The 26,666-nt window shown below is 38.0% G+C and overlaps 1 protein-coding gene across 3 annotated transcripts in view; it reads right to left on the reverse strand.

The window, feature by feature from the left end:
• DNAH7 (dynein axonemal heavy chain 7) overlaps positions 1-26,666 on the reverse strand; it is a 235,229-nt gene that overhangs the window by 179,132 nt on the left and 29,431 nt on the right. For all 3 annotated transcript variants that reach the window (XM_070581701.1, XM_070581700.1, XM_070581702.1), the window contains exons 10-14: positions 20,984-21,103; positions 7,947-8,130; positions 7,093-7,272; positions 2,427-2,699; positions 1,561-1,688 (exon numbers count right to left, since the gene is read on the reverse strand). In XM_070581701.1, coding sequence (XP_070437802.1) covers positions 1,561-1,688; positions 2,427-2,699; positions 7,093-7,272; positions 7,947-8,130; positions 20,984-21,103 — 885 coding nt within the window. The remainder of the gene's footprint in view (positions 1-1,560; positions 1,689-2,426; positions 2,700-7,092; positions 7,273-7,946; positions 8,131-20,983; positions 21,104-26,666) is intronic.

Here is a 26,666-nt window from a genome sequence, read left to right on the forward strand (position 1 = left end):
CCAGAGGGATGGGATGCAATGGGGTTGAGCTCATAGGAACTTTGAATGGGTGTGACAGACTCTTGCCGTCTGAGAATGTGGGCCGACAGGTATGAAGGGGTTCATGGACATGTAAGGGCAAGGAGTTGAGGGTCTTCACACCGAATGGTTCCTCTAACAGTCCATCCAGTGAGTCTGGTGAGAAGCATAATTAGGAGAAAAGGGGAAAAAGTAGAACTGGCATGAGTTCAGAGGGTAGTTAAAAGGCAGAGAAAATAGCTATGAAATTAAAATAAATATTTCACCTGGCATGAAAAGCTACAAGTAAAAGACATTTTCACTATCCTTCCAGTACTTTTAGAGGAAAAGGTGCTTTAAGTGAATATGTGATTCTGGTTCCTAGATAAGCTACGCGAGTCCTGGTCCTCTTTCATGTGGTGCCTCTCTCTTCAGCGTCACCCCTCAGCTCTCTTCCCTCACAGTGTGTGGGAAAGCAACACCAACCCCTCCTGGTTCTCGGGATACACCATGCCATGTTCATACCTCACTCCCTTCTACATAGTATTTTCTCTACCTGGAATTCTTTCACCCACATTGTCCACCTAGCAGATTCCTACTCATCCTTCAAAATGAACTCACACATCACTTCCCCTTTGCAGCCTTCCCTGGCGTTCCCCTCTTCCCCAAATTCCACCCTGAAAGAAAATTACTCATTTCCTTTTCTGTTCTACCTCTGTGGCTCAGCACAGTGCTCACTGCGCCCTATTGTAATGTGCAGGTTTGTATGTCTATTTCCCTTTCAACACCATCACTTCCTTCAGCAGTTTTACTCATATTTAGAGTCCAAGCACCTAACTCTGTGCCTAACACATGGTAGGTAAATAAAGCTTCCTTCAGCCTTAGATACAGCCTGAAAGAAATATTCTATTTAATACCATAACTATAAAATTTTTTTTGATTATTTGGGTTTTTTTCCATGAAACTGATACCAGAAAAGAGGTTCCTAGAGTGACACTAGCACCAGTTGTTGGAAGACTGATTACACTTCTTGTCTTAAAAAAATAGGTATTCTGCTTTGCACATCAGCACTCTGTAAGTTTACTTAACATGAGTCAGTTTTCCTAAAATCTCCAGGTTACTCAACAAATGAATTTTTAGTTAAGACAAGTTCCCATGGCTTTGAAGGGTAATTACAGTAAGATGGAAATTCCAAATTTGAGGGTCCCTGAGGACCTAAAACAACTACTGTGTAAATCTGCTTTGAAAACCCAATTTTGTGTATTGATTATACAAATTTAAAAATCTGAAGTTAGAGAACATCCATCTGACTTGTGCAAATGAAATGCACACACATTTTAATACCACTTTAATTCAGACAATTGGGAAGGCATATTTGCAGTGAAAACAAATAATACTAATAATCATGAAATAACACATAAAGCCAAGTAAAAATACATTGACATTATCTTTCTTTTGGGTCATTCATGACCCTGCTCTAATCCATTATTTTAGTTGAACAACAGTTGCTTCTATTTAACATCCTCCCCCCAAAATAAAAATATAATAATATCACATAATTACCTTGTATTTACTTCCTGATGATCTCTGAACATTTTAGCGATAAGTTTTCCACAGATAACGTCTGCTCGCTTCACCAAAGCTCTGATTAATTCCTCACAGCGCATTTCAAACATTCCTAAACGAACAGTCTGCAACGTTAAGTATCAAAACTCTATTAAACACGAAAAGAAATAAAAGATTCCCACAGTTTTACCTTCCTCATACTACTGATTTTGTGTGTGTGTGAACTAACAAGATTGAGAGTTTTTTAAAAATATGATACAGGCAGGGATTTTTACAACTATTTTCTGGATAAGTCTCCGTGAAGAGTTTGTTGCCTTGGAAGCTAATTCTATTTCAAGACAATAATGGACACAAAACTTCAGAGGACTGAGTTATTGCTAAATAAATAGTGTGGGACTTAAATGCTATATTTTCTCTGCACAAAAAAATAATATACATCCATGACAGAAATTTTGGGAAATATAAAAAAGAACAAAAGAAGAAAATTTTAAATCACCAGTGTCCTACTAAACAAAAGTAACCACATTTTGGCCTAATAACCATATTTTCCAAATGATTTATAAACACCAAAGCAAAAAGACATAAGTTTTTAGAATTTTTGAGGGCTCAAAATAAATAAAGTACTTAGAAATCTGAGTTGTAGGAGATGTTCGCACTCTGAGCACAAGAACCGTGTCTCTTTGACTACCTCTGCATATCCAGGACGTGCCACAATGCTTGGCACAGCGAGCAGCTCAGTAAATATTTTTCCTGTTGATAGCAATGGTCTAATTCTTCAACAGCATGGTCTAAAAATATATCCTAATAAAACTGAGAAAAGATCATGAGGCACAGAGAACAGTAGTACATAACAGGTCAATTACCTTTCTGGATGTATACTGTATTTCCTCTATTAGTTTTTGGTATTTGCGAATTTCCTGTATTATTTTCTCGTAATTATGATTTTCTGCGAGGAAAGCATCAGCGTCTTGCTCAGCCTTTTTGGTAACCAAAAAGTCATACTTGTCATAGAGTCTGCGGTGCTCGGTAGGTGCCACGCTCTCTCTCATTGTCACTTCCCTCACCTTTTTTTTGTGAGCATCAACAATTTCACTGAGAATTATTGGCTTCAAGGTTGTTGGTTTAGACTTACTTTCCTAAACAAAGGGGAAAAAACAATATTAGTTATTTAAAATACCTGAAGTTAAGGTAACAGTAACATTTATCTTTGCAAAATTGCCAATCTGACCACATTGTCTTTATTTTTATTCACAAGATCTTTATGATTTTCTAATCTCCCTAGAAAGATATTCAGTCTAATCACAGCAGTATTTTAAATATTTAGGTTTCATATAATTTTTTTGTTTTCCGTTTAAGCCACTTAGTTGTGTTCTGTTTTCTGTAAGGATGAAAGGACAGCAGCTTGAAAATATACACAAAATTAAAGTTAGAATACACAATAGCAAAATTCACATTTTATTCGTGCAATTGTACATGCTAGTGTAAGGTAGTGCTTGCACTGTATGTTACTTTTAAAAAATAAGCCAACTCAATGTCATAGCATACTCTTTGATCACGGTACTTTTTCACCTTAGGAACAATCTATCTAGAACAAAGAAAGATTGGTTACTCATTCATTGACCTTTGATTTTTGATTCTGTGAAGAGCAAGTAGAGCCGAGTAAAATCCCCAGTTATGAAATCTGCATTCTGCGATCACCGTTAGAATGATGGCAGGCAAGGATGGGTCAGACAGCCATTTTAAGTAAGCAAAGAAATCTCAACAGCCTGTCTCCTGTTTTCAAATAAGAAGACAAGTAAATGTGCCTACATGGTTTATCATCTTGAAACAAGTTACACTTAAAAATACATTTGCTCTATCTGTCTTCCAGAAGAAGGGATTTTTAACTGTAACAAACAAAAACCATTGCCCGTAGTGGATATTCTACAGCATTCAAATTGATATCAAAGAATTCCTCAGACAACTGGGCAATTTGTTCAGGTATCCAGGGTGCATTCGCCTGCTCTGTCCCCTCGTGGGCATTTTAGGAAAATGTATTGCGTAGAACTAGATGCTTTATGAGAGCCTCACCTCTGGGCTCGGTAGATACTTGGTGTTATCTTCTCGGAAAAAGAACCTCAGGATAAAGTAATCTATATTATATACTGTATGCAACGTGAAATTATTGGATCTAATGTGAAGCTCATTAATATTCACTATAGAATGTTTCTTGAATTTATTAATACCTGCCTAATTTCTAAAGCCTAAAGATCTATCTTTCTAAACAGAACTGGATATCGAGACTTCAGAACTATATTAGAAAGTATACTTTTGATATGAATTCTAATCAATTCCTGTTAAGAGTTAAGAGAAGTGATCTTTCGTGTGAGACAGCTCAAGTGTTCGAAAGTGTGTCAAATTCTGTCACAAGACGGTGCTGTGCTGGGACCCGCAGCACCTCAGCCCCTTGCAGGTTTGCTTTCCATGGGAAAAAAGTGTATTTTAATTTGACTTGCAGTTACTGTCAAAGATTTGATAAGAAACAGTGATACGAATTCCACTTTGAGTTGCTGTCAAAGATCATTGAGACCACATTCAATTATTTTACCGAGAGTACTTTCTATGTCACTTGTTTCCAAATTTGACTGATTGCCAGAATCATCTAGGGAGATTTTACCAGCACCTGTTTCTGAGTACCAACTGTCATTGTGAATTCACATCTCTGGAGGCAAGGGGCGGTGGTGGTGGGGATCCCCAGATTTGTATTTTTATTTTTTTTTTTTTTGAGGAAGATTAGCCCTGAGCTAACATTTGCCACCAATCTTCCTCTTTTTGCTGAGGAAGACTGGCCCTAAGCTAACATCCATGCCCATCTTCCTCTACTTTATATGTGGGACGCCTGCCACAACGTGGCTTGACAAGTGGTGTGTAGGGCTGTATCCAGGATCCAAACCGGTGAACCCCAGGCCGGCAAAGCAGAACGTGCGAACTTAACGGCTGCGCCACCGGGCCGGCCCCTGGATTTGCATTTTTAAAATGTCACCAGGTGAGGCTGATGCATAGGGTTTCAGAACCACTGCCCCATGTATAAGGCCCCACAGAAAACCTATCTCTCAAAATCTGATACCAGGAAAATACCCAAGCAGTCTAAATTAAATATTCAATCCTAGTTAAAACTTATCATGTTTTCCTCTTCACTTTAAAAACGAGGAAGCTCATAGCTATATTTTACAACCATAATATTATATCAGCTGTATGCATTCACATGATTATAATACTTCTCTCCACTTCAAGATTTGCCTAATAACTCTTATTAACTTGTTACATTTGTCTATTTCATAAGCTACCTCAAATTGTTCTTGAAAAAAGGTAGGGTATGAATAGAACAGAAAAAGGTGCAATAGATGAAGTGGAATTAAACGAAGGACAGATAGCAAGTTTCTAGAGAGACTTCTACTTGTGCACTACGAGGAATAGAGATCCCGAAAACAACTACCTAGTTCAAAACACAAAAAGATGCTGGAAAAAAATGCTAAATATAACTTTCATAATGCATAGCTAAGGAAGGAAAAGAATAAGGAAAGTCTAAAGGGCCAAACATGAGAGAATCATGAATGAGAGGGAACTGTGCGGAAGCGAGCAGCTGCCTGGAGACTCTGTGACCCCGGTGGTCTCAGCTCTGCTTTACTGAGTCTCCAGGAAGGTAGAAGATGTGTGGGTTGGGGCGTGGAGGGGAGAATGGCTGTCAGGGAACAAAGACTCAAGCCTGAGCCAGGTGGGAGTCATAATTGATACCCACACACGAAGCCAAGAACACTGAAAGGTGACTGACACAACCTCAGAATGAGGGTTCTGACGACACAAAATTTAAGGACGCTGAAAGGTGACAAAACCTTTGAATGTGGGGGCAAAAGTGAGAAAAATGTCCGTTTTGGCCTTATTTCTCAGCAGAAAAGAAAAAAGATCGTTACCTTAAGAATTTGTAACCACAAGCCTGATCTCATACAGATTTGGGTAAACATTCACAAGGCCAATGTGGTCTACAGAAGCTTTAGGCAAGAATTTTGTTAAAAATGGTCCTTTGCCTAGCACCGCTCATCAAGCCATGCTGTGGCAGCATCCAACACAAAATAGAGGAAGATTGGCACAGATGTTAGCTCAGCAACAATCTTCCTCAAGTAAACAGAGGGAGATTGGCAACAGATATTAGCTCAGAGCTAATCTTCCTCACACACACACACACACAAAAAAAAATGGCCCTTGGTCTGCAGGGGCCTCCAAAGCACCTGTTAAGAGAATGTGCAATTTCCAGAGGAACCAACTTCAGCCAAGGCCTCAAAGACTTCCCTGCATAAAGTTCTTACATGGATAAGCCCACAATAACAGAGGGAAAAACACCCACAGAAATAAACCAATAGGAGCAGAAGTCAGATCAGCAAACAGAAGAAAAAGAGTCATGAATCCATGACCAAGGATGAGAAACTATCAAAAATGCCCTGGCCTATTTGAAAAAGAACTTAATGGAATTCCTAGAAAATAAAATAATAAAACTAGAAGTTCTATGAAGAGGAAAATATCCTCAAAATGGAAAATTTCACAGTCATAATGTTAAGTAAAATAAAACAATTCACATATTATTTCTAAGCTGACCATCTATGCAAAGACATGGAAAACTAAACAGAAAGTGTTCAGGGATATCCAGACATGTAGGAAGTTTACCTTTAAAAATTCAGAATAATAACTAAAAAATTCAAGATACTCATTGTTTTGATAGAGGGTAGAAGGATAGAGATGTGAACAGGGAAGCGCAAGGGGGCAGGGAGAGCTGAAAGGTATCAGTAATATTCTATTGTTTAAGTTAGCGTGGAGGTACCCAGGTGTTAACTTTATTGCTACTTAAAACTTCAAACACTAGTCTCTTATACTCTTTTGTATGCATGAAATATTCATAAACTATTTTAAAAATTAAAAAAAGAAAGCTACTGGTTGGACTTACAAAACTTGAAAATCTTATAAGTTAAGGAATTTTCAGACATGCTTATCTCATATACTAGATGGAAACAACTACTGTTGAAATGTCATTGTTGGCATAGCTCTGCCAAATATTTGGCCAAAGAGAGAAGGGAAGCAGGATTTATAATCTGAAAGTATGGAGACTCTTATATTTACAGAAAAAGATGTAAGAGGAGGGTAATCAATTGGAGGACAGTCTTACAGAGCTAGAAGAGCATAACAAGGGAACAGCATGGTAGGAGTGCTACAGCAACTCTTGCTGACCGCCTCAGACCTCATCACAACTGTCATTCCTTGCCCTCAGAAGGTCTCCCACTGAGTCCAGTGGAAGACTGGACTAGGAAACTAGGTACGTTGTAAGAGGAGCTAATGGGAAAAAAACCAACACTTTTTTGAAGCAAAACTTCCTTATAAGTCCATGTTACTAGGCCACTTACATTCCGTACAGCAGTGGATACCTGTCTACACCTTTTAGAAGTTATTTGAAGTGAATATCATCATGCCAATTCAAGCAATCAGAATATCACTGTTACTTACCCACTTGGAATACAATTTTGTCTCAACTCTTGGCACAAAACTGACAGCCTTAATCATGACGTCATAAACATTTAGAAAGATTTCTATATAGTCGTTGAACTCAGGTTCAAACTTAATGGTGTTATTATCAAGAATCAGCCTCATGACGAAACCTGGATGTTCAAAAGCTCTAACAGAATCCTGCAAAAAAATAAAATACATATATATATATATATATACGTATGAATATACATATGAATTGTGGTAGACTAAGGAGTGTACTGGTTCCAATTAGAATACATGGGAACTCACCTTTCGTCTCATGCCCTAGTCAGTTAAGCCAATAGATGAATTGGAATCAAACAAATGACAAAGTAAACTGTAAGTTTTACAAAGAGGAGCTCTACTAAAACAAGCAAGAGCAGTTCCCAGCTAGACTTGTTCGTATCTCATTGTATCCATTGGGCTTAAAGATCAACTATAGGGTCAAGGTTTCAGGAAAAGGAGGATGTGCACAGCAGTGGGACTCTAGAATCTTGCAAGAAGGAGCCCAAGAGAACACTCAAATTCCCAGGCCCTGCTCACACTATAACAGGACATTCTTCCAGAAAGAAAAGAGCTCCTCATGGAAAATTTCCCCAGCCATCATGACCCAAATTTCTCAATTATGGGAATTTTCACTAATCCTCATCAATAAGATGATAATTAAAAATCCTAAATATGCAGGTTAACACTAACTTTTTTTTAATAGATGAGGTCTAAAGATATAATTTCTGCTCTCCCACTGGTAAAGGTATTTTATCATTTTCCTCTCCGAAAGAATTGAACATAAATAAATTAGTAAATGAATATTGGTGTGAGTGAACTGTACTTACTGGGGGTTGTGCAATTAAGTCTGTGAAATCTTGCATGGAGACCAAAGCAAGGTCCTGCAGTTGTAAAGTCATAAGTGTAGCAGCGCAGTTGAAAAAAGATTCTAGTTTGGCACTGTTGTCACCAGTTGGCAACTGCTTTTTTTTATTACCTTGGTAATAAATATTCTGCACTTCTGGAAACCATCTTGAAAGAACAAAAGACTTTTAAAAGTTTATACTTTCAGTATATTACTCCTTTTACATTAAGCATTAACAGTAACCTCTGGATATCCAAGTCTTACTTGAGAGGTATATTGTTAAGTGACATCATCCACCCTCTGAAATATAAGCACTAGCATACTTCACTTCTTCTAGGAAAAGAATCATAGCCAACAGAAAACAATTCACCAATGTGATGTGAAAAAAACATAAATCTAACTCCCGGAACTATGATTCCTGCACTTTTTGAATAAATATGACAAGTAACTTTATTGGATATTACAAAATACTCCTCTCCAGTCTCTGAGATGTTCTTCAGGGAATGGATTTGTTCATTTAAAGCTGAAATGTGAACAACTGATTAAACCAAGAGAGGGCTTACTTGGCTCAACCCACGTGGTATTTTACCATATTCTATCAGTTTCACAATGACTTGAAAAACAAATCAACAAAATCAAGAATATTATTTTCTTATTCCCCTTAATGTCAAATCCTGAAAGAGTGACTGATTTAAAACAAATTTTCCAATGTGTATGTGTCCTCATAATAAAAGGACAACAGTGAAATAGACATACAGATACATCATGATGGTAACAAGTGAAGTTTTCAGTTTATAAAACCACTGTCCAACACTGCAAAATTAAGGAATATTGGTACCTCTTTCATGAGAGAGAATGGATTTTCTAAAATAGAGAGTCAATATAATTTCAGGAGTTGCCTGAATGCTCCAAAAGAGATCTAAGTTTTAAATATATGTATCCTTCCCTTTAACAAATATGTGTTTAGTGTCTGCTATGTGCTAGGAACAGTGTCAGGGGAGATATAAAAAAAGACATGACCTCATCCCTTCTCTCTTATCATAATGAAGGCATTATGTCATAGCAGAAAAACAGCTTTGAAGTCAAAGGATAGAGATATAATTTTCCATTTAAGTAATGGAGAAGGGTTTTATAGTGAAGACAACTTCACTGAAGAACAGATAGAAATGAAAGGGGGAAAACCCTAAGAAAAGGATATGAAGTAGAAGTAGGATAATAAGAAAATAGGAGGGATGAGGTTGTCTAATATATCTAGTCATTTCACTGTCTATAATAGAGATAAGAGACTAGAAATAGGAAGAAATAAGTGGGGGGAAGTCCATAAGGAATTCAGCAGAACTTGGGAGCTAAACACAAGAGCTTGGGACCACCTTGCTCTCTAGGATGAAGCCATGACAAACATTCCTGCAGTGATGCATCACCATTAAAACACCAGGTAAAGAGGACAAGTAGCAAATACTAAGCAGAGACAGGCAGTGGTAGATGAAGAAAGGGGACTGAGAAGCCTCCAGTAGTTCAGAAAAAAAGATGGAATAAGTTTGGGACTGTAAGACTGGAAAAAGGGTAAATAAAGAAAATACATTTTAAAAATTGTTCGTTCAATCATTGTCTCAAAAATATTTACAGAGCTCCCCACTATGTACAAAACTCTTGGGGTACAAAATATTACTCAGTTCTCAAAGTGCTGATAGACTAGTGGAGAAAAAAAGGCATATACACAAATAGATATTATAAAAAGAAGCAGCTATAAGAGAATAAACTGTCAGAGGCATTCATAAGGAAGAGATTATTTTTGATGAGGTAACAGTAAAGACTTCATGGAAGAAGGATCATTTGGGCTGGGTACTGAAGGACAGAAGAGGGGCTTCTCCAGTAGTGAGCTACATCAAGTACTTTGAATAGTGTGAACCATAACATTTTGATGATGGTATTCAAAGGGTTCTCATTTTATTTTAATTTCCTTAACCTCTGATTCAATCTGATACCATTATGTATGCAAAAATGACAGCGCTAAGAGTCACAGAGCTGAACAGTGAAGCAACTAAACAACTTTCAAATTTTCTTAGAATTCCCTTTGCACAGATGGAAACAAACAAGAAGTAACTAATTATCTTAAAAATCAATAATTGGGGGGGGCCAGCGCGTGGCCGAGTGGTTAAGTTCGCACGCTCCACTGCAGCAGCCCAGTGTTTCGCCAGTTTGAATCCTGGGCGAGGACATGGCACCGCTCATCAAGCCATGCTGAGGCGGCATCCCACATGCCACAGCTATGAAGGACTCACAACTAAGAATATACAACTATGTACCAGGGGGTTTGGGGGAGAAAAAGAAAAAAAAAACAATAATTGGTTAAACAGGGGAACAAAGAACCTTTAAACTTACCCATTGGATAGATATTTAATGGTGGGAAGGTATGGTTACAGACTAGTCTTAAAAGTTATGTCCTGCTTAATTTAACTTGACTGTTTCTACAGGCACGGCTCAAGGTGAAAGTCTTTTTAGAGCTGAGAACGGAAAAGACCTTAAAAGTCAGATTAAGAAATGTGGACTTATTTTTGTCAATAAAAGTGAGGCACTGAACTGGAGGTATTTTAAGATTCATCTGGCAGTGGTTTGTAGGCTACATGGGAGGTTAAAAGGGCCTGCCAAAGGTAGTAGCAGTGGGAATTAAGAGAAAAGAGTACACATGGAAGATGCTTCTGAGAGAAGATCAAAAATAATTGGTGGTCATAAAATAAGTCTCAATAAAAGCAAAAGGATTGAAACTATACAAAATTAGAAATAAGTAACAGAAGGACACTCTGGAAATCCACAAATATGTGGAAATAAAACAACAAGTCCTAAAAGCCAATGAATCAAAAAAAGAAGTCACAGGGGAAATTAGAAAATAATTTGAGATTAATGAAAATGAAAACACCATATACCAAACTCACGGGATGCAGAAAGGCAGTGATCAAAAGGAAATTTATAGCTGTAAACACTTACATCAAAAAGCAAAAAAAGATCTTAACTCAATATCCTAAACTTCCACTAGAAAATAGAAAAAGAAGAGCAAGCAAAACTCAAAACAAGGAGAAGGGAAGAAGTAAGGGTTTGAGTGTAAATAAACAAAATAGAGAACAGAAAAGCAATAGAGAAAAATCAACAAAACCAAAAGTTAGTTCTTTAAAAAGATCAGCAAAATTGACAAACCTATAGCTAGACTAACCAAGAAAAAAGAGAGAAGACTAAAATTGTTAAAATTAAGAAAGAAAAGGGGCCGGCCCGGTGGCGCAGCGGTTAAGTTTGCACGTTCCGCTTCTCAGCGGCCCAGGGTTCGCTGGTTCGGATCCTGGGTGCGGACATGGCACTGCTTGGCAGCCATGCTGTGGTAGGCGTCCCACGTATAAACTAGAGGAAGATGGGCACGGATGTTAGCTCAGAGCTAGGCTTCCTCAGCAAAAAGAGGAGGACTGGCAGTAGTTAGCTCAGGGCTAATCTTCCTCCAAAAAAAAAAACAAAAAAAACAAAAAAAAAATTAAGAAAGAAAAGGGGTATATTAATACTAACCTTACAGAAACAAAAAAAGATTATAAGAGAATGTAATAAATAAGTGTATGCCAACAAATTAAATAACCTAGCAAATTCCTAGAAAGATACAAACTACCAACACTGATTCAAGAAGAAATAGAAAACATGAATAAACCTGTTACAAGTAAAGAGATTGAATTAATAATCCAAAATTAAAAATAAAAAGGCCAGGGCTCAGGAACTGATGGCTTCACAGGTGAGTTCTACCAAATGTTTAAAGAAGAATTAACACCAATCCTTCACAAACTTTTCCAAAAAAAAGAGAAAGGAACACTCCCTAACTCATTCTATGAGGCCAATACTATCATAATACCAAAACTAGACAAAGATACCACAAGAAAAAGAAAACTGTAGACAAATATCTCTTATGAATGCAGACACAAAAATACTCAACAAAATACTAGCAAACTGAATCCAGTAGCTTATTAAAAGGATTATACTCCATGACCAAGTGGGATTTGTCTCAGGAAAGCAAGGTTAGTTCAATATATTAAAATCAATGTAATACACCATATTAATAGAACAAAGGAGAAAAACCCATTATCACTTCAATAGATCCAGAAAAAGCATTTGGCAAAATCTACACTATTTTGTGATTAAAAACAATCAAGAAACTAAGAATGAAAGGGAAATTCCTCAACCTGATAAAGGTCAACTACACAGCTAACTTAATGGTGAAAGACTGAAAGCTTTTCCCTTAATATCAGGAAGAAAACAAAGATGTCCACTCTTGCCACTTCCGTTCAACATTGCACTGGAGGTTAATCAGAGCAATTAGACAAGGAAAAGAAAAAAACATATGCAGATAGGAAATGAGGAAGTAGAATAATCTCTATTTTCAGATAACATGATCTTATATAGAGAAAGCCAGAAAGGATCAATGCATAATAAACAAGTTTAGCAAGGTTTCAGGATACAAGATCAATATACGTGAAATAGTTAAATTAGATTTCATCAAAATTAAAAATACTTGTGCTTCAAAGGACATTATCAAGAAAATGAAACAAACCATATAATGGGAGAAATATTTGGGTCTAGTATCCAGAATATAGAAAGAACTCTTACTACTCAACAGTAAAAAGATGGATAACCCAATACAAAATGAGCAACGATTTGAATAGACATTTATCTAAACAAGGTAAATAAATGGACGATAAGGACATGAAATAAATCAAAAGCACACTGAGATAGCACTTAGCATCCACTAGGATGGTTATAATCAGAAAGATGGACAATAACAAGTGTTGGCAAGGATGTGGAGAAACTGGAACCCTCACACTTGTTGATAGGAATGTAAAATCTTACATTTAGAAAACATTGTGGGAGTTCTTCAAAAAGTTAAACATAGAATTATCATATAAACCAGCAATTCTACTCCAAGGGATATATCCAGGACAACTGAAAACATATGTTTCTACAAAACAAAGGCTGATAGCAGCATTATTCATAATAGTCAAAAACAAGAAACAACAAATGTTGATCAACTGATGAATGGATAAATAAAATGTGGTATAACCATACAAGGGAATATTATTTGGCTGTCAGAAGGAAAAAAATATTGATACATGCTGTAACATGGATAAACCTTGAAAATAGTATGCTTAGTGTAAGAAGCCAGACATTAATGTTACATATTGTACCATTCCCCTTAGATGAAATGTTCAGACTAGGGAAATCCATAGGGACAGAAAGCACATTAGTGCCAGAAGTTTGTGGAAGGGGGAATGGGAAGTGACTACTAACAGATGCAGGGTTTCTTTCTGGAGTGATGGAATTAATGGTGATTATTGCACAACCTTGTGAATATATTATAAACCACTGAATTATACACACTCAAGTGGTGAATTTTATAGTAAGTGAATTATATCTTAACAAAAAAGAATAGTTAGCAACACACTGAATATAGCTTGGGACAGTGTAAGGGAGCTAAGAATGTAGATGATAAGCAAAAGAGACAGAAAAAGGAATGACATCAGCATCATGGTGGAGCAAGTTGTTTCCCTTGGTCTCTCCCCTTTAAGTTACAACTAAATGGACATTCATTAACCAGTAGAGGATTCCCTGCACAGCACAAGAGGACATCTGAGAAATCTATGCAACTATACATCTGAAAGTGGTAGGACTGGATCCCCAGGAGACAGTGGAACTAGGTGAGTGCACTCCTCCTCCTCCCTCATGGCAGCCAGCCAGGTCACAGATCCTCACACAGTGGCCAGGCACAACTGTAAGAGAAGGCAGGGACAGCTCAACCTGCAAAAATGCTTTTGGAGTTGCAGCCTGGCAGGCGGGAGCACTTGCGGTGCCATAGCAGCCCCATCAGTGAGAACACTCTACTTCAAGTGGCAGCAGCTCAGTCTCTGAGAAGGCGCCTGCCCACTGATCACAGCACAGGCAAGAAGGCACCTGCCCACTCAGAAGGTGCCCCTGCCATGGAGAACAGCAACCCATGGGACGCACAGAGTGGTGGCTCAGCCCCTGTGTGGGCACACCTCACCCCTAGCACAACACAGGCAAGAAGGTGCCCTGCCCACTCAGAAGGCATCCCTGCCCACAGAACACAACATCCCATGGGACCCACCAAGTGGGTGCCCCTCCCGCCTAGCACACAGCAGCTCAGCTGGTCCCCTGCTGAGCACAAAGGCCCCGCCTACAATGTCCACCCAGCCTGCCCAGTGCAAAGGCCCTGCCCATGCATGTGAGTGCAACCTGCAGAACAGCTGCAGCCAGCCCAGGCAAACACAGAGTGGCTCTACCTGCACAACTTCCAGAAGACAAGGCAGGGTCAGAAAACAAAGCTCCTGTCCACCCCCGGAAGTGGCAGGTGGAATCAGTGACCTGATACTACTGCAAATGTTCTGTCAAAGGATCAATTCATCAAACACCATGACAAACTTCAGTAACACTTCAGAGCAGAAGGAAAATGACAAGTCTCCAGAAAGCAATCCTGAAGTCACAGAAATTTATAATCTAAACGACAGAGAATTCAAAACAGTTGTCATAAAGAAACTCAATGAGTAACAAGAAAACTCAGAAAGACAGCTCAATGAGCTCAGGAATAAAGTTAATGAGAAGGAATACTTCACCAAAGAGACTGAAACTCTAAAAAAAACCAAACAGGAATTTTAGATACAAAGAACACAATTAATGAGATAAAAAATAATCTAGAAACCATAAAAAATAGAGCTGATTCATGGGGGGTAGAATTAGTGAATTAGATGACAGAAATACAGAAACGCTTCAGGTAAAGGAGGAAAGAGAACTAAGATTTTTTTTTAAATGAAGAAATTGTTCAAGAAATATCTATCTCAGTTAGGAAAAGGAATATAAGGATTATAAGTATTCTAGGGGCAGAAAAAAGGGAAAAAGGAGCAGAGAGCTTGTTCAAGGAAATAATAGCTGAGAACTTCCCAAACCTGGGGAAAGAACTAGACTTACAAGTACATGAAGCAAATCAAACTCCTAATTACATTAATGCAAAAAGACCGTCTCCAAGACACATAGTATTAAAATTGGCAAAAGTCAATGACAAATAAAAATATTAAGGGCAGCAAGGCAGAAGAAAATAACCTACAAAGGAACCCCTATCAGGCCTTCAGTGGATTTCTTGGCAGAAACTTTACAGGGTAGGGGAGAATAGACTCAAAATACTGAAAGACAAAACACTTTCAGCCAAGAATACTCTATCCAGGGAAACTATCCTTCAGACATGATGGAGAAATAAAAGGTGTCCCAGATAAACAAAAGCTGAGGTAGTTCATCACCACTAGACCTGCCTTACAAGAAATGATGAAGGGAGCCCTCCTACCTGAAACAGAAAGGCAAATGTTTGAGCAAGGAGATAAATAGACAGACAAAATTAGAAAATTGCAGCTCTCTATCAGAAGAGGTTAGCAAAAACTTAATTGTAACATAAAAGATAAAGGGAAAGAAAGCATCAAAAATAGCTATAAACAGGGGCTGGCCCCATGGCCGAGTGGTTAAGTTCACACGCTCCGCTGCAGGCGGCCCAGTGTTTCGTTGGTTCGAATCCTGGGCACAGACATGGCACTGCTCATGAAACCACGCTGAGGCAGCATCCCACATGCCACAACTAAGTGGACCCACAACGAAGAATATACAACTATGTAACGGGGGGCTTTGGGGAGAAAAAGGAAAAAAATAAAATCTTTAAAAAAAATAATAACTATAAACAATTTAGTCACAAACTCACAACACATGAAAGAATTTGTGACAATAACTCAGAAGAGAAAGAGGTAAGGGATGGAGTCTGTTTAGGCTAATGGAGACAAGAGGCTATCAGAAAATGGACTACCTCGGTTATGAGATCTTTTATACAAACGTCATGGTAACCACTAAACAAAGAATCAGAATAGTGACACGAATCATAAATAAAAAGAAAACGAGAAAATCTTCACAGAGAACCACCAAAATGAAATGGCAGTCAGAAATACAAGAAAAGAGAAACAATGGAAATAGAGAACAAATGGAAAACAAGAGAAAAAATGGCAGCATTAAGCCCTCACTATCAATAATCACTCTAACTGTAAATAGATAGAATTCTCCAATCAAAAGACACAGAGAGGCTGGATGGATTAAAAAACAAGACCCAACAATTTGCTGCCTCCAGGAAACACATCTCAGCTCTAAAGACAAACATAGGCTCAGAGTGAAAGGATGGAAGATGATACTCCAAGCAAATGGCAAGCAAAAGAAGAGAGGTGTTGCCATATTTATATCAGACAAAGCAGACTTCAAGATAAAACAGGCAATGAGAGACAAAGAGAGGAAGTATATAATGATAAAAGGGACATTCTACCAAGAGGAAATAACACTTATGAATATATATACACCTACAACAGGAGCACCAAAGTATTTAAAGCAACTACTAACAGACCTAAAGGGAGAATCTGACAGCAACACAATAATAGTAGAGGCTCTCAACACCCCACTTACATCAATGGATAGGTCATCCAGACAGAAAGTCAACAAGGAAACAGTGGCCTGAAATGAAACATTAGGTCAGGTGGACTTAATAGATGTATATAGAATGTTCCATCCAAAAGCAGCAGAATACACATTCTTCTCAAGTGTACATGGAACATTCTCAAATGTAGACCATATGTTGAGAAACAAGGCAAGCCTCAATAAATTTAAGAAGGTCGAAATCATCTCAAGCATCTTTTCTGACCACGATGCTATGAAACTAGAAATCAACTATGAGAAAAAAGCTGAGAAAGCCACAAATATGTGTAGACTAAACAACATGCTACTGAACAACCATTGGATCAATGACGAAATCAAAAAATATCTGGAGACATTTTGGTATGGAGACATACAACATACCAACTCATGGGATGCAGCAAAAGCAGTACTAAGAGGGAAATTCATAGCAACACAGGTCTACCTTAAGAAACAAGAAAAATCTCAAATAAGCAAACTTAAACTACACCTAACAGAACTAGAAAAAGAAGAACAAACAAAGCCCAAAGTAAGCAGAAGGAGGGAAACAATAAAAATTAGAGTAGAAATAAGCAAAATAGATACCAAAAACACAGTACAAAGGATCAATGAAACTAAGAGTTGGTTCTTTGAGAGGATAAGCAAAATGGACAAACCATCAGCCAGACTCACTAAGAAAAAAACAGAGAAGGCTCAAATAAATAAAATCAGGGATGAAAGAGAAGAAATTACAATGGATACCACAGAAGTACAAAGGATTATAAGGGAATGCTATGAAAAACTATATGCCAACAAACTGCCTAGAAGAAAATGGATAAATTCTTAGACTCATACAGCTTCCCAAAACTGAATTAAGGAGAAATGGAGAATATGAATAGACCAATCACAAGTAAAGAAATTGAAATGGTAACCAAAAACCTCCAAAAAAACAAAAGTCCAGGACCAGATGTCTTTTCTGGAGAACTCTACCAAACATTCAAAGAAGATTTAATACTTCTCCTCATCAAATTATTTCAAAAAGTCAAAGAAAATGGAATGCTTCCTAACCATTTTATGAGACCAACATTACTCTGATACCAAAACCAGACAAGAACAACAAAAAGAAGGAAAATTACAAGCCAATATCACTGATGAACATATATGCAAAAACCTTCAACAAAATATTGGCAACCAAATACAGCAATACATTAAAAGGATCATACATCATGATCAAGTGGGATTTATACCAGGGACACAGGGATGGTTCAACACCTGCAAATCAATCAATGTGATACACCACAAAAACAAAATGAGGAATAAAAACCACATGATCATCTCAAGAGATGCAGAGAAAGCATTTGACAAAATCCAATATCCATTTGTAATTAAAACTCTCAATAAAATGGGTATAGAAGGAAAGTACCTCAACATAATAAAGGCCATATATGACGAACCCACAGCCAACATCATACTTAAGGGTGAAAAACTGAAAGTCATATTTCTGAGAACAGGAACAAGACAAGGGTGCCCACTCTCACCACTCCTATGCAACAGAGTACTGGAGGTTTTGGCCAGAGCAATTAAGCAAGAAAAAGAAATAAAATGTACCCACATTGGAAAGGAAGAAGTGAAACTCTTGCTGTTTGCAAGTGACATGATTCTATATATAGAAAACCCTAAAGAATCCACCAGAAAACTATTAGAAATAATCAACAAATACAATAAACTTGCAGGGTACAAGATCAACTTAAAAAATCAGTTGCATTTCTATACACTAATAACAAACTAGAAGAAAAAGAATTCAAGAATACAATCCTATTTACAATCACAACAAAAAGAATAAAATATCCAGGAATAAATTTAACCAAGGAAGTGAAAGACCTATACACTAAAAACCATAAGACATTATTGAAAGAAATTGAAGACGACATAAAGAAATGGAAAGATATTCCATGCACATGGATTGGAAGAATAAACATAGTTAAATGTCCATACTACCTAAAGCAATCTACAGATTCAATGCAATCTCTATCAGAATCCCAATGACATTCTTCACGGAAATAGAACAAAGAATCCTAAAATGTATATGGAACAACAAAAGACCCTGAACAGCAAAAGCACTCCTGAGAACAAAGAACAAAGCTGGAGGCATCACAATCTTTGAATTCAAAATATACTACAAAGCTATAATAATCAAAACAGCATGGGACTGGCACAAAAACAGACATACAGATCAATGGAACAGAATTGAAAGCCCAGACATAAAACCACATATCTATGGACAGCTAATCTTCAACAAAGGAGTCAAGAACATACAATGGAGAAAGGAAAGTCTCTTCAATAAACGGTGTTGGGAAAACCGGACAGACCCATAGAAAAGAATGAAAGTATACCATTATCTTACACCATACACAAAAATTAACTCAAGTATATTATATTATATATTTAATATATATAATTATATAATGTATATTATATTATACATATTATTTATATATATCATATATATATAAAATAGAATAGTACTCAGCTATAAAAAAAGACAAAGTCATCCCATTTGCAACAACATGGATGGACCTTGAGGATATTATATTAAGCAAAATAAGACAGACGGAGAAAGACAAACACCATATTACTTCATTCATATGGAAGATATACAAATACATGCATAAAAAGAACAGATTGGTGGTTACCAGAGGGGAAGGGGGTGGGGGTCGGGGTAAAGGGGCACATATATACGGTGATGCATAAAAATTAGACTATTGGGCGTGAGCACGATGCAGTCTACACAGAAACTGATATATAATAATGTACACCTGAAACTATACAATGTTATAAATCAATATGACTTCAATAAAATAATTGAAAAAAATTTTTTCTAAATAAAAAGAGACAAAAAAAGTCACAAAGTTTTCAATTTGGCTTGGGGATGGTCCAGAACAGGGAGAGCAGCAGGTCTGGAAGACAGAATAAGCACTATCATGGGGATGCTGAGATTCAGGTGCCGACATGGCATTCAAGTGGAGATATGTGGTACAAAATTCATAATAAGGGCCTAGAGCTCAGAAACACGTAAGATCTTGAGACAGCTGAAATCATGAAATTTTGGAGAATATAAAGAAGAGAAAAAACATCAAACACCTGGGGAGCCCTTACTCTTGGTGATAAGAATAAGTAGTGCCAAAAAAGAAATAGAAGAAAAGAAACAGAGACGGACAGGGACACAGAAAGAGAGATTTCCAGAAGGCAGGGTGATAAACCACAGCACCTACTGAGTAGAGCTGAGGATGAGGACTAAGAGGAGATGCCTGGGTTTGGGGTAGACGCTGTAATCAATCACTTGCTATATGCTTCTCCACTGTGGTGAGCTGATGCTCCGCCTTTTACCCATGATAAACACACTCTGGCTCACTAAATTACAGTCAGAAGCTTCTTCCCTTAGAATCAATCAGGAAGCATCAGCAGATACAGCTAATCAATCTACATCTCTCAGCAACATCATTCAATAAACGTTTGTACTCTACTCTGCACTTTGACACCCCAATTTACTAAAATTTACAGGGGTAATGTATTCCTTGGCTAGAGCCCTGAAGTTACAGATCAAGAAAATTTATTCTTATTCTGTCCTTTAGAGCCATTTTCTTCTCTGTAATAATTATGAGGTTTCATTCTGAACCTCTTCTCTGTTTATGTTAAGTAAATACTAATACTAAATAAAAGTTTTTCAAGTAATGTCAGACAAAGAATTTGATTCTAACACATTGGAGAAAAAAAAAGATTAGGAAAGATTCAGTCTTAAATTATCAAGATATATTTCTAAGTAACTTTTGGAAATTATGAAGCTATACTGGAGTTTCATGTCCTCTGTTATCTTAAATTTGATCTAATTTTAATGTCCTCTTTATAATAATTTAATAACCCATGATAGAGACAATTTCCTGTATTGTTTCAGAGCACATTGTGTGGCACCAGCATCAATAATAATCATACGTGGTTACCAGTTTGAAGAGCCAGTCTAAGAAGATGTTTGGTTATCATTTGATGAAGCCAACCTCCCAATGAGATTTTAAACTCCTTTAAAGAATGTATTTTCCCACCCAATTATTCTTTAAACTCTTCTGCGTCATGAATCCAAAAACAAAATGAAAGAGGCACAGCACCTTGCACGTATTAATAATAGATGTCAAATAAATATGTGGCAAATGATTGGTTGATGATTGTTCCCCCACGGTTTCCAACCCTCTGATCCAATCAGAGCAGAGGTAGAAACCAGACACTGAGAAAAAAGTAACCATTAATTATAATCATTTTAGTTTCTGCACAATCTATGTGGTGTAGAACATCTGGGTAGATATTACAGACCAAGGCAGTTAAAGATAGCATATTTAACTCTCAAACAGAAATGATTACAAATTTGTTAAAATGGGATTTTCTAAAAGCAGTTAAAATGCAGTATTCTATCAATCACACTTTTAAATTTATGTTTTCCTACACGAAATTTCAAAACTTTACAATTTAAGTAGAGTCTCTTTGGCAGATTCCATGTGTCTCATGACAATGCTCTGAAAGGTCGCCAGCTCTAATGCCTCCTGGCGATTGTGAAATTCTTCTACATCCACTAAACGCAATTTTCTGCAAGAGATAAAAATGAAAAGCGATTTAAGTATGAGGGTTTTTGCATTTAATATTTTTGCTAATTAATCTCTTCTCAAAAACTATGATAATTTAGGTTTTATCATTAAAATTTGTGTTTCATAAAATTAAATATTCAAGAGCATAAGATATTCCAACTTTTAAAATAATTAACATAATTCAATTCAACAGGAACACTGTGACGTTATGAAGCCGCACTGTGAAGTAGAAGGCTGCAGTGTCTGGGATTTGATGGATAGTTTAGACTGAGTTTTGCTTTCAATCTGGAACAATTAAAACAGGAAAAGAGGCAGGGCTCAGAGTTTACAGGGCCCCCTGCTCCTAACACAAAAACTGCACCCTCTCTGCAAAGAAAGCATCCTGATATTAGGGAGTCATGGAGTGAGGGAGTTCTCACAAATAACTAAGACCCCGTGTATCACAATCTTTTGAACCTGTCTGGTTTTAATTATTTTAGAAAAGACAGCGCTTACTCCAGTCAACAGTTTTCAATGCAACCCCTTATCTGACTACAATGCAATGGATCTTCGTAATATATGTGGTTTGCTCATTTCAGAACTTTCTCTGGCAGATTAAAATAAAAGGACCATATTACCTATTAGTATCATGGTGTTATTTACCTAAATTCACCTACAGATTCCTTCCCTACCGGAGGAACTGCTATTTGATTTCCATTGTAATTAAGCGATTTCTACGTTATCTGAAAGACAGCAAACACTATTAAAAACAGCAGATTTAATCTTCACTTCAACACCAATGCAAAATCCTGGCTAGTAAACAAAACACATTTCAAATCTACTTATCTATATTCTTTTCACAAGCTAAAGTCCATCTCTTAGGTTATAATGCACTCACTACGTGGCGTCGATAATAGATTAGGCACAAAATAGGTTTGACCATTGCTGGAGTGCCTTTGATAACGTGTTATTCTGGACAACTGAGCAGTGTAGTGTTTTAAATAAAATACTTCTAAAATGTAGCATAATAGCACACACCAAAGGTAAGCTGCTCTCCATGCTTCTTGGCCAACGTTTTCAAGCTGTTTTTCCATTTTAAAGCTGCAGCTGTCAATCAGCGTAGAGGTGCACGTGGTGTGAAGCACGCTGACTAAGAGTATTGCTAGGGAAGGAGCCCCGGAATTCGCTTTGCTTCTGAGCCACCAACCGATTTTCCCTGCATCTCCTTAGTGTTGGGGCCGAGACAGAATTCTAGGCACAAGCCAGCCATCTTTGGTGTTTTGAGATTAAAAGGTCTTTATAGAACTTTTAATGTACAACAACTTTCCCTGAAATCTCTGCTGAGAACACTTCCCATTTGGTCAATAGGTAAGAAGATGGGAAAAATACTACCTTTCCTACTTTCTCAGGACAATCTCTACAATAACCTAGCGGTAGAACAATAGTTTTAACCACTGCTTTAAAACTACGGAAAGAATCAGGAAAAAAGGTTACTCACTATCCCTTAGCTTGAACTTGGTTAGCAGAAGGAAAATGCTTGTAAGTCTCTAAAAGTTTTATGATTATGAGTCTTCTAACCACCAAAATATCTTATTCATCTCAATTTTCTATTCATAGAGCCAAATAACAGCCTCAAATCACCCAGACTGTGACCCTCAGGATCCTCTCTGAACTCTCTCTATCCCTTACCTGCGACAGCCAATCAGACAAATTTTTGTAGACTCAGCTGTCAGTCACACATCCTTCCTGCCCGCATACCCACCACCTGATCATCGCAGGCTGAAACCCACCTTGACCTGGGTCCATCACTGATTTCAAGCAGAAGAGATTTCAACAGTCCTAGCCCAACACTCTAGACTCGACACCTAGTCAGTTGCTGACTTTGATCTCTGGTTCTCAAAGCTAATCTCACTTCTTACTGGAACCAAGTTGCCCCCAAATCCCACTCCAAGTGCCCACATTTCTTGCTTGTTCCATGAATTTCACTGTTACAAATATGTCTTGTTCTTGCCAGCCCCCTCCCATTCAAAGTAGCACATTTTTGTGTTCTGTGTTTGCTTTTTTCACTTATTAATCCATCCTGGAGATCTTTCCATATTAGCTTATTGAGATTTTTCTCATTTGTATTTCATAGCTGTGTAATGTTCCATTGCGTGCATGTGCTGTAACTTACTGAGCCAGTGAGCTATCGATGGATACTTGGTTGTTTCCAGTCTTTTACTTTTATAAACAAATGCAATGAGCAATAAAAGAGCCTTATACCTATATCATTTCCTACATTTCCTCTCATAAACAATAAAGAACCTTAACCCTATATCATTTCCTATATTTTCAGGTGTATTTGTAGGCTAATTTCCCAGAAGTGAGATTGCTGGATTCAAGTGTAAATGAATTTGTGATTTTAATAGCTGTGGCTGGATTCCCCTCAAAAAGGTGCCATTTCTTCAAATCTCACGAAGGAAGTATGATGTCAATATTTTGGAATTTTGCCATTCTGATAGAAATAAATGATTTCTCGGTGTACTTTTTATTTCAATGTCTTTGCATTTCTCTTATGAGTTAGATTAAGTATCTTTTTAATATGTTTAAGAGTGACTTAACATGTATCCTTTCTGAGTACAGTAAATGAATCCACAGTGTTCTAATCTAGCAATATTTTCTTGGGCTCACTTGGGTCAAATAATGAATTTTTAAAAACCCATTTTATCTTTTAAGATGAAATTCACTTTCTTAGACATCTGTCTTTTATATTCAACTATTGTAATTTATATCCTATGATAATTCCTACACTCATATATACACTATATGTACATGTGCCCTCATATATACACTATTTTTCAAGCAAAAATATCTGCTGTGCAGGTTGTGACTGCATTACAAATGCTATCTCTGACATTAAGTGGGTTCTGTAAGCTTAAATACTGAAGGACATGAATGTGCACATTCCTACCTAGACAGCATCCCTTCAGCTTTCCACACTCGTGCATTTTAGAGTTATTCAGATGATTTTTTAGGTTGTCATCCCCCAACTCACTGCCACACATAGAGATGTAATACATTTTCAAGACCTGCTGAGATTCAGGGTAAATGACTGTCACCCAGAATAAGGACACCCTGTATCTCCAATGCCAGCTTCTACTCAGAGGGGCAGCACTCATGACTGCCCACCCTTTCTTAATATTCACATAGGGAGTAAAATGACTCAAGCCTGCAAAGGCAACATAGGAGTTGATGGGGTCCTCTTTCCACCCACAGACTGCAAAGCTGCTTTCTCATTTGTCTTTATCCTGGACGCCTTGAGGTTTGCTTCAGTTGCTGCTACTAACACCTCTGCCACCATGACCATGGGCACTAATTTTGGACACATCTACTGTTTACTGTTTTCTTATCTCAGTTTTGCTACTCTTTATTTCCCTTCCTTCCTGCATTGTCTTGTCTCTTGCCTCCTGACATTGACTAACAGGCAAAGTCTAGCCCTTTATGGACAATCCTAGGCAATGGAGCCCTCCTCCAGCATCCAGGCCAGTGTGTTCTAGCAATTCCATCCGTGAATGGATGTAAAAGAAAACAATTGTGGTGTTTTGAAAATGGAATGTATTATTGTATGTAGAATCTTTTGTGAAAGTGATATACTATACTGCATGACCTCATAACTGCAAGCGGAATTAGCTCATGGGCCTTGTCAGGGAGAGGTATTTGAGCCCCAGTACCCAAGAGAAAAGAGGTGAGAAAAACACGGGGCAGGGAGATAGCCTCTTCTTATTCTTATAAGCCAATTTCAATCAAAGAAATCCACAGTGTACAATGGAGAGCTGGAAGGATACACTTTCTAGCAGTATGTAGTCTGACCAACAAAAGCCAGTTTTATGCTATACATGTACATGCATGTGGATATACATATGTATATGGTTATATGAGCAGAAAGAAAAATATGGGAAGATACCCACTAGGTTATCATGGGTCTTGTGCTGGTTTGGTGGAAAGAAGGGCAGGTATGAGGAAAAGAAAGGCTGGTGGGAGTCAAAGTAAAGGAAAAAAGACTGCCCTTAAAAAGTGTACATGATCGGGGCTGGCCCCGTGGCCGAGTGGTTAAGTTCACGCGCTCCGCTGCAGGCGGCCCAGTGTTTCGTTAGTTCGAATCCTGGGCGCGGACATGGCACTGCTCATCAGACCACGCTGAGGCAGCGTCCCACATGCCACAACTAGAAGAACCCACAACGAAGAATACACAACTATGTACCGGGGGGCTTTGGGGAGAAAAAGGAAAAAATAAAATCTTTAAAAAAAAAAAAAAAAGTGTACATGATCACACTTATGTACTGATGTAAATTACATAAATAAAGAAATTAAATTAAAATGTGTTAAACAAAGGAAGAGAGGGAGAGAGGGATGGAGTGAGGGAGGGAAGGGGCCTTGAATACCACAAACCCACAGTCATTTTACCTGTGGGAGAGCAAGGGACGAACTAGGGAGCCTCTGGTAGGATGGTGGCAGAGCTGGGGCAATCCTGGATGGCTTTGCTTCCTGAGAGCAGACCCCAGGAACAGGGTGAGGGTTAGGTGCTCCTGTGCACTGAGGATCTGAACTTTGGAAGGAGTTCAGAGAAGCTGGTTGGTGATGCCCTCCCTAGTGTGTATGTCCAGGGGTTTCCCAAAGCAGACAACAGCTGTGCTTCTGAAACAACCACAACTCTTAGCTGTGATTTGCTGGTCTTTGCTGGTCTGTGGGAGGCAGAAAAAATGTTCTCCTTTATCGTACTCTCATGCTATAAGGACAATACAAGCAATAAAAGCCAGGAGACCCTGGAGATCATGTCACAGCACCAGACCACCTTGGAGACCAGGGTATCATCTCTTTTATTATAAGGCAGGAACAATCCAGGTTTTGAGGGGGCACAAGGGAGGCCTTCTTTAAGAAAAATAAGATAAATCTGTATTACTTTTGCACATTTTACAAAAACACATGTCCATGGGTGCATATTGTTAGGACAATATTGCTAGGACCCCCAGTGCCTTGGAAGGGGTGCTGCAACGGAGGGGATATGAAGCTAGAATTTCTAAACTTGGAGGCAAACCATCCTCAGCCCTAGGGCCAAGCTCTTTAGCTCCACAGCACCATCAGCGTCCACACCCAGCTCTGCCAAGCACTCGCCACGCCCAGCTGCACCATCCCACCACAACAGTGCATATGAGGTCATGCATGATCCCAACAGTCACCCAGGAACTTTACTTCATGCCGTTCACACAGGCAATATTCCTAGGTTTCCAAACACTATAGATGAGTGTAGCAGCTAATGCTCTGTGGGATTTAAAACAAGCATGACAATTCAGCCCCTTAACTATGATTATCCCTTCGAGTATGTGTGGTAACGGGGTGGGTAGGATTGGGTCAGAGATGAAAGGTGACGTTCACTGGTTCTCTATATATGTCTATGTTGTTCATTTAAAACCATATTTAAATACTTATGTTTAAATTTGTCATTTTTTTCTTAATTTGCCACTAAAAAAGTAAAAGAAAGAATTAAGATGTGCTAAAATAACTTTCAGGGGCCAGCCTGGTGGCATAGTGGTTAAGTTTGCGTGCTC

The sequence above is a fragment of the Equus przewalskii genome, chromosome 17 (assembly GCF_037783145.1).
Source record: "Equus przewalskii isolate Varuska chromosome 17, EquPr2, whole genome shotgun sequence".
NCBI classification, from domain to species: domain Eukaryota; kingdom Metazoa; phylum Chordata; class Mammalia; order Perissodactyla; family Equidae; genus Equus; species Equus przewalskii.